Below are 19,666 nucleotides of genomic sequence, written 5' to 3' on the forward strand. Positions count from 1 at the left end.
AGGAGGGGGAATGGTGTCCATCCACCTGTAGAGTCTCATTGCACCTACCCTGGCAAGGAGCAGTATCCTAGGTGAAATACCTAAAATCACCTGATTAAGCTTACTACAGATGAAGAGAAGTGTAGTGGACTCTTCAGGCAATATCTTATCTCCCAGATCACCTTTGCCCAAATCTTGCCCATTACTTGCAAATAAAGCAGCAAGTATAGGGCAATCCTGTCCTCTTTTCACTTACACAACTGTTTGGCTGCAGTAATTGTCTTCTTTCACCTGCCGGGTCCATGGTTCCCCTTTACAAATAAGAGTACCAGCTCCCATATAAATATCTCTAAGTCTCACTGTCTCCTCCATCTGGCTGCCTTTTCCTCAGTTTGCGTAGACAGCAAAACTCACGCAAGTGCCGTCAGATTTCCATGCCCTCTCTTCCACTCTGTCCTTCCTTTCCCAGACTTCAGATTCCTCTGTTCCATGGAACTTCCCTTGACACTTCACAAATGGCCTCCAGACTGCTGAATGCAGTGATCAATTCTCTGTTCTCATTTTGACCTCTCAGAAGCCTCAGACACAACTGTTTCATCCCTCCTCCTCAAAACCACTTGATATGTGGACACCACACTCTTCTGGTTTCCCTCCTGCCCCTCCGCCTACCTCTGGGTCTCCATCGTGGCTCTTAGCCTTCAACAGACTAAGTGTTTCAGGGCCCTTCTGTCCCCTCAGTCTTTGGACCATCCCTTTCCTCTCCATCCTCCCCAATGACTAGGCTGTCCATCACAGCCCGTCTAAACCTGAACTTGACTTCCCCTCACCTGCCATTGCTACAGTCTCCATATAGCCACAGAGTTTTCCAAAGTGGTCACACAGGGATATCCTGGGCATTCAGTGCTTATGACGCTGCATTTCATGGCTGATGGCCTAGGCGATTTGGATATTTCACTGTGGTTACAGCTCTTTCCTAATGGAATTTCTTCCCTTACCAAGCTCCTCATTCTACTGGATACCAGGGGCTAAGATGGGGGCCCCTTCTGACCCATGTACAGCACTCCACAGTCCACCAGCGGTTCTGTGCCCTTCACCTCACAACCCCCTTACAAGTAAACAACCAGGGAGCAACCTATGTCCTGGGTAGTGTGGCTCCTGTGTGGTCTGAGGACCTCCTTTGTCTGGTCCTGCCTGTTACTGGTTCCTGACCAGGTAAATACAGGGCTGGAGAGTAACTGCTCAGAAACCTTAGAGCAATGTGGCAAAGCAGTTCTATGTGTATCAAACTAACAATTAAAACCTGGATTTGAAACGTGTGTTTTCTCATTTCTTTGGTAATTTACATTGTATTTTACAAATGGATAGTCCTCTTTGGTATCTCAGTGGTAAAGAATCTGCCTGCTAATGCAGGAGATGAGGGATGAACATTTGGTCAGGACGATCCCCTGGAGAAGGAAATGGCAACTAAGATCAGTATTTTTGCCTGTGAAATCCCATAGACATGGAGGCTAATGGGCTACACTTCATGGGATTGCAAAGAGTTCGACAAGAGTTACTGCCAAAACATCAAAAGCAATTAAAAATAAATAACGTTGTGGTAGGTTAGAAAAAAGAAATATTACAAAAATATCAACCTTTAACATGACATATTGAGGTAATATTTTCCACTATTCAAGTGAAGTGAAAGTAGCTCAATAGTGTGGACTCTTTGTGAACCCATGGACTATACAGTCCATGAACTTCTGCAGGCCAGAATACTGGAGTGGGTAGCCTTTCTTTTCTCCAGGGAATCTTCAAACCCAGGGATTGAGCCCAGGTCTCCCACATTGCAGGTGGATTCTTTACCAGCTGAGCCACAAGGGAGGCCCCCCCCTTATCGAGGGTAACTACAATAAGAATGTCTGACATTTTTACCACCTTGAGAGGGAGGTGGCCCTTTTATTCCCGAAGCACTGATATTTGCTGATAAGACCAGTGCTTGATGCTGTTCTTGTTAATATTCAAGGACCGTCATTAATTAGGAGAGAAGAAATCCTCCTGCCTATCTATTTGAATCTAACCTTTCTCTAAGGATGTAACTTGACAGATGTGGCACCAGTTCAATTTGTAGAAGAAGGAAACACTCAGGTCAGCTCTCTGGTAGGGAGTGAGAAGAAGATATGGAATCTAAAAAAAGTCCATACCTAGTTGGTGATTGATACAAACCCTCTCATGTCTTTTAAAGCCATGTGGAAGCATTTATGAGAAGAACGGATGAGGAAGAGCTGGCATTAATTGGACCCTCAGTTATGGATGAACCATTTATAGATGAAGATGGGAGGGAATAAGTGTTGTGAGGGGACATGCAGCCATCAGAGAGGTCAGGTGGGTGGGGGTGTGTACCTAGCTGATGCCACTGGTGTTTCCAGTGTACAACTTTGCCAAGACTGAGGACACAGAAGGCCAGGTGAGAGCAGCACACCTGGGCAGACAGGTTTCATAGTGGCACCGATATTCTAGAAAGAACTTTACCTCTGATAATGAGCTATATCTGTATGAGGAGGTCACTGTTATTTACACTGAGATACTACATGTGTAGCATCCACCCAGAACCAGCACATGCTAGCTGCTCACTACAAGGTTGCAGAGGCAGCTGACTCTGCCCTGCTGTGGGGTCACTAAGACAGAAGCTCAGTCCCTCCTGAGGCATCGACTGCCCTTCCATCTGGTCGATGACTCACTTCAACTCAAGCACCTCCGAGACCTCCCAACCTGATGACGAATTTCTAACCCTGGACTGGACAGTAGTTTCCCCAGACAGCAGCCAGTGTTTCTCAGGAATCCTGTCAGCACTGCCCACTCCCATCTCCACAGAAGTTTGCTGCACAAAGGCCGAAACCTTAGCCCTCTGTTTACTAAACATCACTTTCACCCTGAATCTTACCAGGAAATCTCATCCACCTGTGCTCTGACTGCTTTCTCCTCTCTGCCTTGGCTCTCTCACACCTCCCACACTCCCACCTCTCCCATCTCCTGACCCTAGCAAAGCCCATTCCACCTGAGAGGGTGACGCTTCGCCAGTCCACGTGGTTGCTGACAGACTCCTTGTCAACTGTTACTTCACTACCATCCAGGAGTGTCACCAGAATAGACTCCAGCAGGTACTTTTTACCCTGTGGGAAGTGATGTCTGAGAATTTGTTCCAGGTCACCAGCTGCCTAATTTCAGGAGGAGACTCCAGCTCTGCCCAAACCTGAGGGCCTCTGAGTCTCTACCTGACAGCTCCTGTGCTCCATGGACTGTCTGAGTCAGCCTGCGTGTTGGTGGGAGATCTTCCTCTGAGGGCAAGTCCCTTCGGGCAGGCTGGGGACACAGAGGGATGTCAGGTGGCAGGTGCTGTGTAGTATTGGACCCTTGTTGTGCAGCTCCTGGCTCTCTGTATCCATGGGGATGCCGACTGCATAACAAACATCCCACAATCAGTGCTTAACACATTATAGCACATCTTTGTTCACATAATAGCCAGTGCGGATATAACTAATGCAGCTCCTCACTAGGCAGCACTCCTCCGAGTTGAAGCTCTCTGCTTCCTTTTCGTGCAGCTCAAAGTTGTGGTGGATGAGGGGATCTCCTTCCCTCTGCCCTGCCAGTCTTTCCCCATCCCCCAAACCCCATCCAGGAGTCCTAAGTCTGATTCTCACCTTGTACTGCGTCCCAGCCAAGCCTGGGATCACAACCATGATTCCTACCTCTGACCTGTGCTCACAATTTTGCCCCACATGGAGATCTGCTGTGTGGATATCTCAACCTTTATTCTCCCAGAAGACTGCCTCCAGCAGCACCCACTGCATTGAAGTGGCCTAGTCTATTCTCTGAAGGCTTATGGGGTATCACTGTGGTAATGCTGGCAAGATGCCTCCAGTGACATCACCTCCAGGTGTCACTTCGTCCTATGGAGTGTGAATTGGACTTAGGAACTCGAATCCAACTGAGAGAATTTGGTAAAATTGATGTCACTTGCCTCACAGGTTAGGGAGTAGAAAGTGTCTGCTGCTCTCTAACACTCTCTTTCTCACCCTCTGTCTCTCTTTCATGACTGGCTTTCTCTGCAGAAGTCTGGTGAGTGGCAACTACCGGCAAATTGACAAGCCCACAAGTAGGGCGCTCATCTTCTGCCAGAAGCTTTGTGAGTGACCTTGAGAGGGGGGTCTGCCAGCAAATCAAGGCTCTTGTCCCCCCACATTAGAACAGGTTGGCTTCCTCCTCATGAAAGAACTGAGTGGGAAGCATCATTGCTCCCAAAGCCCAGGATACATAATAGACCACTCATCCATTAATACTCATGGCCAGTCACCCCAAGCGAGCCCACAAATTGATTCACTGACTGTGATCAGGAGAGTGAGTCAGGAGGGAAGGGGATTGGGATTGAGGAGGGGTGTGAATCTGATGTGACAAAGGAGGTGACATTCATTGACCAATTTGAGGAGACAATGTGAACAAGGAAAGAGGTCAGCAGGTCCCAGAACAGAGTAGGTGAGTGAGCAGGAGCTCATAGAAGAACCACCCAGCTACCCAGAAAAGTGAAGGCATAATAACTCCATGCTGCCTTCAGACACGAAGGTCTGCAGTAGTTTATTACCCAAGAATGGAAAATTGCAGTGAGCAGAAATCTATCTCCTTGGCAAATTGTACCTTGCCTTCATGGTCGTGCCCACCTTCCAGCTCTTTGGTCTTTCATGGTGGAAACCATCATGCCCCATATCAAACCTATTGCTCTTGATGCCCTCTTCTCTTGGGAACCTATAGCACCCACTTGATCAGGTCAGAACAGGCCATCATGAAATGCTGGGTACATACACAACCTGACTTATAATCATACCTGCCCACCAACATTCTCTCCTGATTCTGATGGTAAACAAACCACCATTCATGTGGAGTCCTGAGTTCAATCCCTAGGTTGGTAAGATCCCTTAGGGAAGGAACAGCTACCCACTCAAGTATTCTGGTATGGAAAAATCCATGGACAGAGGAGTCTGGCAAGCTATAGTCATTGGGGTCACAAGGAGTTGGACAGGACTTAGCAACTTTCACTTTCCCACCATTCCTCACAGGATGTAGAATGGTTAATTATTTTATTAAATCCATTCCACTCCTAACATTCAAGGTGCACATTGTAATGTTTTTTCTCTGAGAACAAAAGTGAGGTTTGGAAGGGATGTGACTTGCGCATGGCCACTGCTAAGGGTTAGGTCAGGCTTGGACGCATATTTACATTCTTGAGATGACCCACATTCATGGGTATTGGTGTTGTTATCGTCTGTTGGAAGAAAAGCTATTTTCCCACATGCATGTACGGCTCAGAGTACGGACACTATGTTCCCATCCTGTCCCCTCCCATAAGATGTGTTTCGCTGACCAGTGGCCCAGAATATCTCTTATCAGAGGCATGTCCTTGCTCTACCTGCTTGCAGACACACAGGACCATGCACTCCTCAAGTTCCTTCACTTCCTGGTCTGCCCTGTATCTGCACATAGCCTCTCCCTTGTCTCCCACAGAACAGAGCAGAGCTGGTAATTTGGAGCTGAATGGTCAGGGAGGAAGAGGCAATATGCTATTCCTTGGCCCACTGGATCCACCATGTGGGAAGGGGAAACATGGCAGCGGGGCTGCAGGGCCAGGCTGGGATTAAATGGGAGGCTTTGATCAGTGTTCCCAGTTGGGGAGTAGGGTGGAAGAAGAGAAGAAGGCTGAAACAGAATCCTTTCATTGATAAACTGATATTGATGGAGCTCCCCTTTGTGTCAAGCTCAGGGCTGAAGTTGCAACAAATGAGTAGGGGCTATCTCATGGAACTCTCAATTTATGTGACATCAGAGCTGAGAGGAGAGGTCACTTTATTCAACCAGGAAAACAGAGACTCAGAAGAAGGGTGAAGAGGACTGCCCATGGTCATTTAGCCAGTGACAGAGCTGAATTCTCCTTCCCCACCTCGTGGGCCCCTCTGGCTGCCAGCCTGGGCCTCGGACGATCAGAAACTCAAAGGTGCCTGGATGAATCAGGAGACTGTGGCCTGGCCTTCCTCTCCAGCTCTGGGAGAGAGGAGCTGGGACAGGAAGGAGGCAGGATGCAGGAGCTTGTAGGAGAAAGCCCTGCACTTGCTGGTGGCTTCTGTGCTGTCACTCAAGGCAGAGGAAGAGAAACCTGCTCACTAGAGCTGCTCTTTGTCCTGCTCGTTGAGTGACAGGGTCACAAAGGACAGAGACACAGACATCATTCTCTCCCCGCATCTCTTCCATTTCTCAGTTGGGCAGATATGAAGAGGACCCATTACAGAGGAGGCACAGCAGGAGAGCACATCACTGATGCCAGAGTCTGGTCTCCTCTCCCAGGAGCCAGCTGTGATCCAAGGCCTGGTATGGAGTCGAGCTTCAGGAGTCAGTGAAAGCTCTGGAGATGTGATCAACAGACACCTCTAGGAAACCGTCAGGGATTACAACACCTCCCTCCATCCTCCCTAATGCCAGCCCTGCCTTTTGGAGGAGCCCCTACTCTGGGGAGGTGCTCAGCAGATCTCCAAGTGTTGGTCTCTGTGGACGTTGTACTTGAGCTTGTGGGCTTCGAAGAGGTTTTCCAGCTCCTTCATGTAGCGCTGGTGAAGGCTGTCCACCTCCTCCTGGGAGGGATGTGGTGTCTTCTGCACCTCGATGGGCTTCCCCACTGCAAGACACAGAGGTGCGTGCTGGCTCAGAGCCGGAACCTATGAAGGCGCAGGGATCTATCTTCGTGTTCCCACTACAATGGTCATCTGAGCAGGTAAGCACTGTAACTCCCTCCCTTTCAGTTCTTTTTTGTGTTACTAAGATGTTAGGTCAAATTCAAGATTCTGGTATATCAACAATACAGCCAGCACATGTGCATGCATTATCTCTTCTGTTATCCTGACAATCCTATGAGGATATCACCTGGTATTATTCCTATTTGACTGCTGAGGAAATGAGGCCCAGGGTGGTTAAATAGCTTGTTCAAGGTCACATAGCCAGGAAAAATCAGTACCGGGGAGTGAGCCCTTGGGGTGTGCACTTAGCTTCAGGGAAAGGTGAATCTGGGATTCTCAGATGCCATGATTGGAAGAGCCTGTGTCTGTGGGAGGAGGTGGATCAGAAAGCAGCTGCCATGTTGTCTTTCCTGGGAATGGCCTGGAGGGAGTAGCACTATAAGCATTCAAGAAATGCAGCACACAGTGCAAACAAGGTTTGATAGAAGGGGTTGTCTGTGTTCAACTAAGAACTGCCTGGGTGAGTAGAGATGAACAGCTCTATTAGTACTGCCTTGGAATCTAAGTGGAATGCAAAAAGTAAGCAACTAGCTGAAAGATGGTGCTAAGTCAATGGACTAAAGCTCATGCCCATTATTTACAAGGAAATCCCTCTGGCTCTCTTTCAAAGCCTGCTGATTTCTACATTACACACCATTCTAACAGACCTGGAATGGTCATGTATCCACCTTCTCCAATTACTGTCATTAGATTCTGTGATCAGAATTATATCCTCCTTGTCTTGCATAATAAAGAGTCAAATACCCTCATCAAACCTCAACTTTGTTACCAAGGGTAGGGTGTCTCTTGGAAGTGGTTTACCTTCTGTGAGTCTGTGTTTGCAGTCAATAAAATGGGGATGAGAGTCCCTCCTCACAAACTGTTGGGAAAACTAAGCCACTGCATGTAAGGAGCCAGTGCAGTGCCTGACACAAGCAGGGGCACAGTAATCAGGAGTGGCTACTGGCCATTGTGCCCCTGTTACTCTTCCCATTCTAGACGGCCTTTCATAGTGTTACTTGCCTGTGTCTGTTTTATACACCAGAAAGAGAGCTCCACGAAGTCACGGGTACACTGCTCTATGTCCAGGTCTACTTGCAGCACAAGCCCAGGCCTCTAACTCTATAGCCCTTCCCCTCCCAGCCCGGGTCCAGGCTCACCCACAGTGGTGATGGGTCGGCGGTAGGGCATAAGACCAAAGCTGTACTGGAAGACTCCACGGCCATAGAAGAGTGGGATGGAACCTCTAATGCTCTTCTGAAGTCGGTCCTGAAACCACCGCAACCAGGAACCAGGAGAGTTCTCAACCTGGTCATATATGTCATTCTCCCCAAAGGAGAAGATCGGCACCAGATCTGCCCTAGAGGGAGACAGGAGAGAGGGCGTGTGGAGGGGCAAGAAGACACAAGCTGGTCCCCTAACCTCCTGAAGGGAGCTAGTGAGCAGGAACTGGAGCAGAGGACAGAGCCCTGGACCAAAAGTAGGAGGCCTCGGGTGTCTCCCAGAACTGCCACGGTCTTGTTTTATAATTTCAGGCAGGTCATGGCGCTTCTCCGAGACAAGGCCTGCACTTGATTGTAACTGAGACCATACTCACTCTGCTTGCCACAGATAGGCCAGTGAATCTGAGATGAAGTGTTGGGATTCGGAAGGGACTATTCAGAGTGGCTGACCAAGAAGATGGCATGCTAGTGCATCCAAATAACCATCCTGTAGGGCCAGGATGCCAAGTTCTTTATGGATCATAGATTGGGATACAGGTGAGGAAACAAACTGAAAAGACTATTTGATCCTTGCAAATGTCCCCAAGAATGGGGATGTTCAGACAGGAGAATGTGTATTTTCACTTTCTTACAGTCCTCTACAGGAGGGCAGCTCAGGTTATTTTCCTTAGGCAGCCCATTATGTGTTCCCATGGTAACAAAAGCTGCAAGATGAGGGTTAAAGTCACACAAGGAGGTCCAGCACAAATTAAGATTAATCATTTTGGGTCACAGGATCATGAGAGGTAAACCAGTATATGGCTGAGAGTCCTCCAAGACAGAAAAAACATCTGCAGACTTTCTGGGAAAATCTCATCCAGCTAGCTTTGTATTCCTCACAGGTGTTTAAAGATAGTAGAATAGCTTTATAGCAATACACCTTTTGAGACTTAATCTCTTTAGTCACAAAATTTTCCTTCCAGAATCTTCTCTGGGTATGTGGGCCTGAGACAGTGCATCTATCACCAACATACAGTCTTCATTGTTAATGAATGGAGACACTGCCTGCCAAAATAGGATCTGCATTTGCATCTACAGTCTTCCCTCCAAAGTATAATCCTTGCCAATCTCCAGTTGAACCCAGAGCCCTCTCCCCAATACCCGTGCGTCAGGGCGAGCCTAATGAAGCCCTTGCGGTTCCGCAGCACCAGCTTGAAGGCTCCAGGCCTGGCATTCAGTGCCTCCTGGACACCCCCAACAACGATGGACAGCAGGTTGCCGCCTTCTTTCCTGCTCAGAATGTGAGCAGCGCTCTCCTTGTCTGATGAGACCAGCCCTGGGGAGAGAGGAAGGTGGTCACGTACAGTGTGAAGGAGGCAAGAATGGATCAGGAGTATGTGACTTGGGCTCTCCCCCACTTCCCAGCTGGGAGGACCCTGATGACAGGCACTGAGCACTACCCCTTTTCCCAACACTCCCAACAAGTTCATCACTGAGCACAGAGCTATGCAAAATGCTTCTTTGGGACTCATTTCCTTGTCCACTACACATTCACTTGTAAGAAGTCAGGTCAATTGGCCATCCTCATTAAAAATCCCTCCTCATGTCTTCAGCCCCCATAGTCCTGAGATAGAAAGAGTGAAAGGACTCACCCCCTGACATGATGTAATCCCTGTAGACAGGGGCCCAGAAACACCAGTGCATCATCATCAGATGTGAGCAGATGCCTGGGAAAACCGAGGAGAAGCCCGTACCCTCCGTGCACAGGTTGGTAAACGCTCCGGTGGCGAGGATCCCATGAGGGTGGAAGCCAGCGACATAGTTTCGGGAGGGGTCCAGCTCGGCAGTCTTCACCAGCTATAGGGACAGCAATCTGGTGAATCAGGGCTGTGTCCACTACCCCGCAACCCCCACTGCTGCCTCCCTGCTAAGTTTCTGTGCTGACTTCTTCTATGTGTCCCATAAGCACAAGTGCTACCATTCCCCATGTGAGTGTCCTGTGATGAGATTGCCTGTCTGAGGATCTTTTCCCCGGTGAAAGAATGAAATAGAGTAGATACTGAGGGAGACTATGGGATGAAGACGGAGAACATAGTATCATGAATGGATGATGCCAGCGCCGCCTGCCTAAAAAGGATGAACCCTGCCCAGTGCAGAGGTAGGACTTCTGGGAAGAAGACAGGAGACAAGCGATGTACTATATGAAGGCAGACCTTCTCCCAAGCAGAGCACTACCAAATGAAGGAGCCAGCACAGGAGGGAGTGAGCCTCTCACCAAGTTTTGTGGCATCTGGAGTTCTGTCCCAGGTAAAGAGCTGGAAGCCCGAGTCCCTGTGACTTCAGCACCCAGGGTGCTGAAGCTAGAGGTTGGGAAGAGGGCCATGCGGTCCTAGAGATGCCTGCAGGTGTGGGTGGAGAGGGGTCAGGGAGGTGTCCTGTCAAGCCTGCAGCACTTCCTGACACCAGGTCACAGCCTGCCCGCAGCAGTGCACCCCTGTCAGGCCTTGGCCTGTGGAGACACTACTGTTCCTGGATACTGAAGTCTTACACATAACCCAGCTCCTGAACTGATCACAGGATGAGGGGGAATCAACTTCCTCAGGGAAACACTGTCTGATTCTCCACCATTACCTCTTTAGGAAGCCCATAGTGTGCATTAAGATGCTCCAGTGCTCAGAAGCAGTCTCCTAAATTCTCTAGAAACTCTATCATTAGGCGCTAGCTCATAGAATCACAGCACAAAGGACTGTGAGTGGACTACCCCAGCAGAGTTGCTAGGACAAAGAATGTTGCTTGCCTGCCTTTAAGTCAGTCACCACTGTAGCAGCAACTGACAATGGGCCTTGAAAGGAATTCAGGATGGAATATAATAGGATACTGGTCACAGAGAGGGAGCATGCACATCACAGGAATAATTGAAGTGAGCCCAGATTTTGTATCTCCCCATATGTAGAAAAACACGAAAATCCCAAAGAAAGACAATCCCAAAGAATGCTGAAGCTACCGCACAATTGCACTCATCTCACATGCTAGTAAAGTAATGCTCAAAATTATCCAAGCCAGACTTCAGCAATACATGAAATGTGAACTTCCAGATGTTTTAGCTGGTTTTAGAAAATACAGAGGAACCAGAGATCAAATTGCCAACATCCACTGGATCATCAAAAAAGCAAGAGAGTTCCAGAAAAACATCGATTTCTGCTTTATTGACTATGCCAAAGCCTTTGACTCTGTGGATCACAATAAAGTGAGGAAAACTCTGAAAGAGATGGGAATACCAAACCACCTGACCTACTTCTTGAGAAACCTGTATGCAGGTCAGAAAGCAATAGCTAGAACTAGACATGGAACAACAGACTTGTTCTAAATAGGAAAAGTAGTACGTCAAGCCTATATATTCTCACCCTGCTTATTTAACTTATATGCAGAGTACATCATGAGATACACTGGGTTGGAAGAAGCACAAGCTGGAATCAAGATTGCCGGGAGAAATATCAATAGCTTCACATAGGCCGATGACACCACCCTAATGTCAGAAAGTGAAGGGGAACTAGAAAGCCTCTTGATGAAAGTGAAAGAGGAGAGTAAAAAGTTGGCTTAAAGCTCAACTTTCGAAAACTAAGATCATGGCTTCTGGTCCCATTACTTCATGGCAAATAGATGAGGAAACAGTGGAAACAGTGTCAGACTTTATTTTGGGGTGCTCCAAAATCACTGCAGATGGTGATGGCAGCTATGATATTAAAAGACACTTACTCCTTGGAAGGAAAGTTATGACCAACCTAGATAGCATATTAAAAAGCAGAGACATTACTTTGCCAACAATGGTGTCTAATCAAGGCTATGGTTTATCCTGTGGTCATGTATGGATGTGAGACTTGGACTGTGAAGAAAGCTGAGCACTGAAGAATTGATGGGTTTGAACTGTGGTGTTGGGGAAGACTCTTGAGAGTCCCTTGAACTGCAAGGAGATCCAACCAGTCCATCCTAAAGGAGATCAGTCCTGGGTGATCATTTGAAGCACTAATGCTGAAGCTGACACTCCAATACTTTGGCTACCTCATACAAAGGGTTGACTCATTGGAAAAGACCCGGATGCTGGAAGGGATAAGGGGCAAGAGGAAAAGGGGATGACAGAGGATGAGATGGTTAGGTGGCATCACCAACTCTATGGACATGAGTTTGAGTAAACTCTGGGAGTTGATGATGGACAAGGAGGCCTGGCATGCTGCGATTCATTGACTCACAATGAGTCGGACCTGACGGAGCGATTGAACTGAACTGAATTGAATCTTATGACGTTTAGTTACATGGGTTGTTTTGCTTTCTTTTGTTTTTTCCAACAGAGCACCTTAAGTATTGACTTCACCCTTCTCTTTTAGAACAGCTCCTCAGAGATTTCTCAGAGGCTATCTCTGAATACAATCCTCAGTAAGGCCTCAGAACAAAACACCTGACAACTCTAACGTTGTAACTGTTTTCAGTAGATAGCAGAGACTCCCTGACCCCCTTATCCACTGCCAACCAAAGATCCCTGCAGGGTCTGCTCTGTTAAGGTGTGTGGATGACTTAGAAGTTGTCCTGGGAGGTGACAGAGTCCAGAATCTGTGAGCCACAGCACCTCCTGCAGGCCTCAGTCCAGGAAAGGGAGGTGAAAGTGCATGTCATCGCCTCTCTTTTGGCCGCTTCGTGGTACTGCCCGCCATCTGCAGCTGCTGTTGACACAGGTCTGCAGTGGCCTACAATCCTGAACACTGTGCTCATGAAATTTCTGCAAATATGTTTCCCACATTACCAATAGTGTCCTATGTGAGAAATCCTCTGGGGGAGATACCTGGTTATAGGAGAAACAGAAAAGACACAGATAAGACTGGCACAGAGACGCTCAGCAGAATTTTTCTGCCAGATGTACAAATGACAGCAGTTCCAGGGGTCACAGGAGAGCCAGATGCTGTCCTTAGAAGCCCCAGGGTCACCTGATGTCTCATGAAATCCACGCAATGCAATGATTCATGTGGAAGCATCTCCTCCACTTTACACGTGAAAAATCTGAAGCTCATAGAGCACGTGTAACTCACCTGAGCTCATACAACGGGCATTTCCAGACCCCTTTTAGAACCTATGGTTTTTACTCTCAGAGATGACACCATATACATTCTTGTCTCCTGTATCCAGAGAGGGCCACCTGTCCTTGTGTGGCATCTCTCTGTGTCCTCATTCCCTTCCTCTTCCTATCCAAACTAGATAATCAACCATCACAACTGTTTACATCCAAGGGTTTAGCCTGTCTTGGATTCAGAATGGAGCAAAAGACATTTCACTAAAATTCAGGGTCCTGCATCCCTAAGGACTGATCCTTGGTCCAGGGTCCAATGTGCAAAATGGATATGAGGTACCATGAGCCAGAGATCCGAGATCAAGAGATAAGCAGAAGAGGATAACTGGACTGTTCAGTGGATCCATGAGGAAACTGAGATTCAGAGTGAGCAAAGCTCTGTCCAAGGACACAATGAATGAAACACACAGGGGCTGGATACATCCTGAGGGCTCTCTGCTCTGTGTCTATTCTCAGAGCCAATGCACACACTTTAAAAGCATTAAAAGAACCTGCTGTTCGTCCTTGCTCATGTCTTCTTCCCTCTCAGGGTATCAGTATCATCATCTGATAAAGTGTCAGCCAGATGCTCTAAAAATCTTGTTTTCATTACGGATTCCTTCACTCCAAACTTAGACTGTTGAGGGATTAACACCTGTAAGATACGTAAGTCTGCTGCACAACACGGCCAACTGGGTTCCTCAAATCCTGTTCATACATCCGTTGTCATAGTGGCCTCACCTCACTGAAGTCGGACAACCATAGTCAGACAAAAGCTGTTTCTTCCCCTAATAGTGCTAGAAGCCTCTATTCTGCTCCCGGCCCAGTATTCTCACTGCACGCAGGGTCAAACATCCCGATGGGCAAATGGGGACTATGGTCCGGACCATTCCCTAGCCAGGCCCATACTCACCGAGATGGGGAAATAGTCCTTCACGTACTTCCATATGGTCCAGTGCCTGATGAAAGCACTCTGCCTGCCCCTCTGCCATGGCGTGTCTCGATCCACATACCACCAGATTGCATACAGGATACTGATCATCCAGAATCTTGTGAACAGGAGGACAATGAAGACGATGCAGCAGATCAAGTCTGAGAGGGAAGCAGGAACCATTAGTTGACAGAGGCATGAAGGAACGAGCTCTCCCTGTTTACCCAGCTCTAGCATCACTGTCCGTTCCAACCCTCCACCTAGGAGAAAGTGATCAGCTTTCCAAGATTTGGAGGAGGAGAGAATGTTGTAAACACCACCAGTGTCACATTGAGAGCCTGAATTTGAAACCAGTTGGCCGAATTTCAAACTCACATTTTCCCACTGCACCAGATTGTTTACTCATTTGGGTCTTCCCCCTTCTCCTCCTCTTCTGTCTGTATTCACCAGATGCTCAATTAAAGCCTGATGGAGATGTGATAGGATGAACTTTTTCTGGTATACATTCTTTAGAAATGCAGAGAAAAGCTATTCTTCCTATCCAGTCCAGTTCCTATCTACTCCCAGCCCATCTTTCCATAGATACATCCCACCACATTTCCCCTCTAGTTAAAGTCCCCTCATGATGTCTTATAATATTGAGGCTCAGTTCAAGCATCTCAGCCTGATCTCAAGCTCCCCACTGGTGGCCCAAACCCTCTCTTGTTCCAGTCTCACTCACCACATGCACCTCATGTTCCAGCTATACTAAGTAGCTCAGTTGATACAACTCCCTGAACTCTACCTTTTGCTGAGCTCTTTCCATTGCTGCCAGGCCCTGTCCTGCTGAAGGAAGCAGGGAGGAAGAGGACACCTCTTGCCTGGTCCGTTCATCAGGACTGCAGCAGGGTTAGAGACAGCCCCAGTAAGCAATTCCTCCCAAACTTATGATTCTGAGTCCTGTCACAGGCTAATCCTGGTTTTGACTCAGGGTCAGGTGGTCTTTGGGGCTGTCTTTAATCTGATGATAATTGAGCCTCACTGTTCTGATGATAATTGAGCCTCACTGTTACAGAATATTGTGTCTTCTCCATCCCATTCCCTCCACTCAATGTCCGTTGCTCACACTCATACCCCACCTGTAGTCTATTTGAAAGTAGGGTAAACTAGGACTGTCATTCATGTCCGACTTCCTAGAGGAGTGGACTTCTGACCCAGTCTGAATAGTGCATGTGTGGGTGCTAAGTTGCTTCAGTGGTGTCTGACTCTTTGCAACTCTGTGGACTGTAGCCCTCCAGGCTCCACTGTTCATGGGATTCTCCAGACAAGAATACTGGAGTTAGTTTCCATTCTCTCCTCTAGGGGATCTTCCAGACCCAGGGATCAAACCTGCATCTCCTGTGGCTCCTGCATTGCAGGCAGTTCTTACTGCTGAGGCACTGGCGAAGCCCAGTCTGAATAATAGCAAAAGGCATAAATCAAAGTAGTTTGCGCCTACAGAGGCTCGCTTTCTGCATAGCACCTACCACGTGCTAGATGCTGGTGGTTAAGCCGTGAACAACGGACAGGAATTCCTGCCCTCCTGGTGCTGGCGTCAGAGTTGTGTTTGGAGCTCTTTGTTTTGTCCTTTCAATTTTTACAATGGTAAAATATGTTTACTGTATACCAGTCATCAAAATGACTCTTTGGTTTCTTTTTTTTTAAGTTTTCATTATAGTTCATTTACATGTGGTATTAGTTTCAGTTGTATAGGAAAGTAAACCTCTTAAACTCATACACATATTGATTCTTGTTTGTTTGTTTTTTTTTTTTCATTCCTTTCCTATACAGATCATTACAGAGTAGTTAGTAGAGATTCCACTGCTTTAAAGTAGATTCTATTGTTATCTATTATATAGAGACTAGCGTTGTGAGTTCAAATGTCCCAATTTATCCTTCCTACCTATCCCCTGTTAATGATAGGATTTTTTCTACTTCTGTTTTTTAAAGAAGTACTCATATACCACTTTTTTGATTCTGCATAGTAGTGATATCATGTGATATTGTCTTTCTTTGTCTATCTTCTCTGTTTGACAATCTCTAGGTTCATACACGTTGCTGAAAACGGCATTAATATGTTCCTTTTTATGACTGAGGTAATATCCCATTGCCTATATTACTGCATCTTCTTTACGCATTACTCGTTACGCATTACATAATGGAGGTTTAGGTGGCTTCCATGTCCTAGCTATTGTAAATGTGCTATTATGAACATTGGGGAGATTGTATCTTTTCAAATTATGGGCTCATGAGAGAGGCCTTTTGAAGAACAGTATGGAGATTTCTTACGAAACTATCAGAATACAATAGGACCCAGCAATTCCCCTCCTGGACATATACTCGAAATGATTAGTGAGAGTCAATTTGGGATAGTTCAATTAATTCAAATTGTTGTGTAACTATACCAGCCTTCATCTCAGAACTCTTTTCATCTTCCTGAACTGAATCTCTGTACATACAAAATTAGAACTTCCATCCAGGTCAAGAGAATAAAACCAAGTTGTTAATAGTTATTCGTTGTGGCGTAGGATTTGGAGGAAATCTTTGACTCTTAGAACACATTTTGTTTCGGTGTGTTAAAGTAGCATATATTTGTTTTTCAGCCAGAAAACAGAATTTCAAAATGTTGGCATTTCTACTTAATCAGAAAGAACTCCCACATCTAAACATCTCCCTCACTCTGACCTCTCCTTTAAGTACTGTCAGCAGGCAAAATCCTAACTTGAGTACCTTTTCAGTCCCTAAAGAAAGGAAACACCATCTTTCCCCTCATAACACCAAGAAGGTAAGATGTAAAATCCCACTTTACTGAGACCCACAGAGAGTATTCATGTTAGCTAACTTCATACAGAAAGCTAATAGGATGAATAGTGGTTTCAATTCTACCTTATGTCCATATCATGCTCTCAAAATACATTCATAAAGCATCATTCAACATTAACTCTTCTAGGAGATGGAGATGCAGATGAGAATAAGACCAACTATCTGAAAGTATCTTACCTTCCTGTGTGAGTGTGTGAATTAAAAAAGAGGAAAGAAACAGATTAAACAAATAACCCGCTGGAAAGTATTTGTTGCTGGAGCCTGACTCCTCAATAACAGGTTCCGGTGGACCTTTCTGGCCACATCTTTGCCCCTCCTCAAACAACTGCGCCAGGCTAGCATGAACCATCTCTTCACTGTATGTGCAGCATTTACTGGCCTCCTGCGAAAGCTTAACTTACCTGAAGGTCTGTACATTTTGCCCTATAGATTCATCTCCTAATATCTTTGGAAAAGAGCCCCATCTCTCCACCCACTGCCAGCCTCCTTAGACCAGGCTAAGTAATCTTTTTTAAAGAGCCAAATTGTAAACATTTCAACACTGGGGTTCAAGAGGCATCTTGGAGGATATTCCATAGGCACAAAATCATTTAAAATGCCCAAACCATACTTCGCTCATGGGCTGTACAAACACAGAAACAATCAGGGGCCTAGATTTCAATCATGAGTCTTTGAGGTGACAGCTGATGTCGATTGTGACCTTGTGATTGAGCAGGACCTACGCAGCCTTCCTGGGAAATATCCCTCATGTCCTCTGCCTGCTTCTTATTTGTAGAAAATCTTCAGTTTCCAAAGCCTTCCCCAAATTTCAAAAATAAAATTATTAACAGAAATCACAAAAACAGAAAGAAAACAGTCCCAATCAAGAAAATAAATAACAGTTTAACCATTCCACAAATTTAAAGAATTTTAGTTTGTTCCCAAGAGCCATAGATAATGTTGAGACTCATCATTGAGCGGTTTTGCAAATACTGAACCACCAGCAGGTGGAAGAAGGTGCTGACCAGCACATAAACCTCAGACCAGGGGAAACCAGAAGGTTGATGATGCTGATTCCCAGTTACCTCACCACCAAGCAATCAGACGATCCTCTAGGAGCTCTTCATTCACCCAGAATCTCTACCTCATTTAGTCTCTAGACACTGTTCCCAGGTAATCAAAATAGGTGTCATGCATTTTGAGGCTTAACTCTCTGGACTCCTTGCTTGGTCCCTGTAATAAAACCTACACTTTCTTTCACCACAACCCACTGTCAGTTTAGGCGCTTTACCTTGTTCCCACAAGCAGACCCAAATCTGATTTGCTAACAACTGCTCCCCGTCAACTGTCGCCCCCAACACCCCAACACAGAAGATTCCTAAATTACAGCTTGTCTCCAACGGATTGGACCTTCTCACTCCTGTACCTAAAACCCTCCTGGGGATCCCCTTTGCCCTTGAGATAAGGGCCAAGGTACAAGCTACTGTTCCCGGCATCAGAGGGTCCGGATGCGTTTTCTCAGCTACCCTCCTTCCAATATCAGGCTCAAGGTTACGTGATTCTCTGTCCTCCTCCAGATACTCCCAGGTCCCAGGCTGGGCTGAGGTGGGCATGGACAGTCAGACAGTTCCTGAAGGCATAGTTCCCTCAAGGCCATGTGGTCAAGATGTCCCTCACCCCAGGTGATCCCCAGATACTAGGTTAAGCATCCACCTTATGACCTGTATCTTTTCCCCTTCAATGCACCATCTGCACCTGAAGTGGTAGATGCCCATGGCCTCCCAAATCCATCTCAGCTTTCCTTACGTAGGGCCAAGTAAGAGAAGATCAACTGCAGGACCGCGAAGGTCTGCAGCCTGCGTTCCAGTGGCACAAACAAAGGTGCAAACACCACCATGCTGATTCCTCTGCTTCCTCTGGAGGCTTCTCCGAGCTCCAGTGTGGTCTGAGACAACTGCTGGGTTTTGTTGCTGCCAGAGTTTGTTAAGATTCTGTGGGAGTTGGGGGTGGGGGGAGGTGTCTAAGCAGTTGTAGAGTCTCATTGCACCTACCCTGGCAGGGAACAGTACCCTAGGTAAAATATTTATAATCACCTGACCTGGACTAATCGTACTACAGAGAAAGACAAGGGCAGTGGACACTTCAGGCAAGACATTATTTGGAAGATCACCTTGGCTCAAACCTTGCCCTTTACTTAGCAAATAAAGCAGCAAGTATAGGGCAATCCTGCCCTCTTTACACTTACTCAACTATTTGGTGGCCTTATTGTTTCCTTTCACCTGCCAGGTCCACGATTCCCCTTTACAAATAAGAAGTACCTGCTCCCATGTAAATATCTCTAGGTCCCACTATCTATCTCCTCCATCTGGCTGCCTTTTCCTCAGTTTGCCTGGACAGCAAAACTCAGGGAAGAGTAGTCTGATTTCCATGCCCTCTCCTCCATTCTGTCCTCCCTCTTCCAGACTTCAGATGCCACTGTTCCATGGAACAAACCTTATCAAGTTCACCACTGACCTCCACACTTCTGAATATAGTAATCAATTCTCAGCTCTCATTTTGAACTCTCAGCAGCCTCAGACACAACTGTTTCCTCCCTCCTCCTCGAAACCACTTGATCTGTGGACACCACACTCTCCTGGTTTCCCTCATGCCCCTCGGTCTACCTCTGGGTCTCCGTGGTGGCTCTTATTCTTCACCAGGCTAAGTGTTTCAGGGCCCTTCTGTCTGCTCAGTCCTTGGACCTTCCTTCTTCTCTCCACCCTCCCCCTCTCAGAGACCTCCTCCAGGCTCATGGCCTTGGAGCCTGTCTACAGGGTGATCACTTCCAAGCTCTATCTCTAGCCCT

At 46.9% G+C, this 19,666-nt stretch overlaps 1 protein-coding gene across 1 annotated transcript; it reads right to left on the reverse strand.

The window, feature by feature from the left end:
* Positions 1-6,521: 6,521 nt before the first annotated feature.
* LOC136174905 (2-acylglycerol O-acyltransferase 2-like) lies at positions 6,522-18,718 on the reverse strand. Its single transcript, XM_065945166.1, has 6 exons — positions 18,628-18,718; positions 13,984-14,162; positions 9,628-9,832; positions 9,137-9,311; positions 7,934-8,133; positions 6,522-6,676 (listed from the first exon to the last, which is right to left on the reverse strand). Exons 1-6 carry the CDS (start codon positions 18,716-18,718, stop codon positions 6,522-6,524), a joined length of 1,005 nt encoding a protein of 334 aa, XP_065801238.1.
* Positions 18,719-19,666: the final 948 nt, after the last annotated feature.

Source organism: Muntiacus reevesi, chromosome 9 (assembly GCF_963930625.1).
Source record: "Muntiacus reevesi chromosome 9, mMunRee1.1, whole genome shotgun sequence".
Taxonomy (NCBI): domain Eukaryota; kingdom Metazoa; phylum Chordata; class Mammalia; order Artiodactyla; family Cervidae; genus Muntiacus; species Muntiacus reevesi.

Coding starts and splice junctions, on each gene's coding strand:
- LOC136174905 (XM_065945166.1), bottom strand. CDS start 18,718: ATGGTGGTGTTTGCACCTTTGTTTGTGCCACTGGAACGCAGGCTGCAG. Junction 8,134..9,136: donor AGGCTCGCCCTGACGCACGG/GTATTGGGGAGA, acceptor GTCTCCCTCTAG/GGCAGATCTGGTGCCGATCT. Junction 6,677..7,933: donor CCGACCCATCACCACTGTGG/GTGAGCCTGGAC, acceptor TGTGTCTTGCAG/TGGGGAAGCCCATCGAGGTG.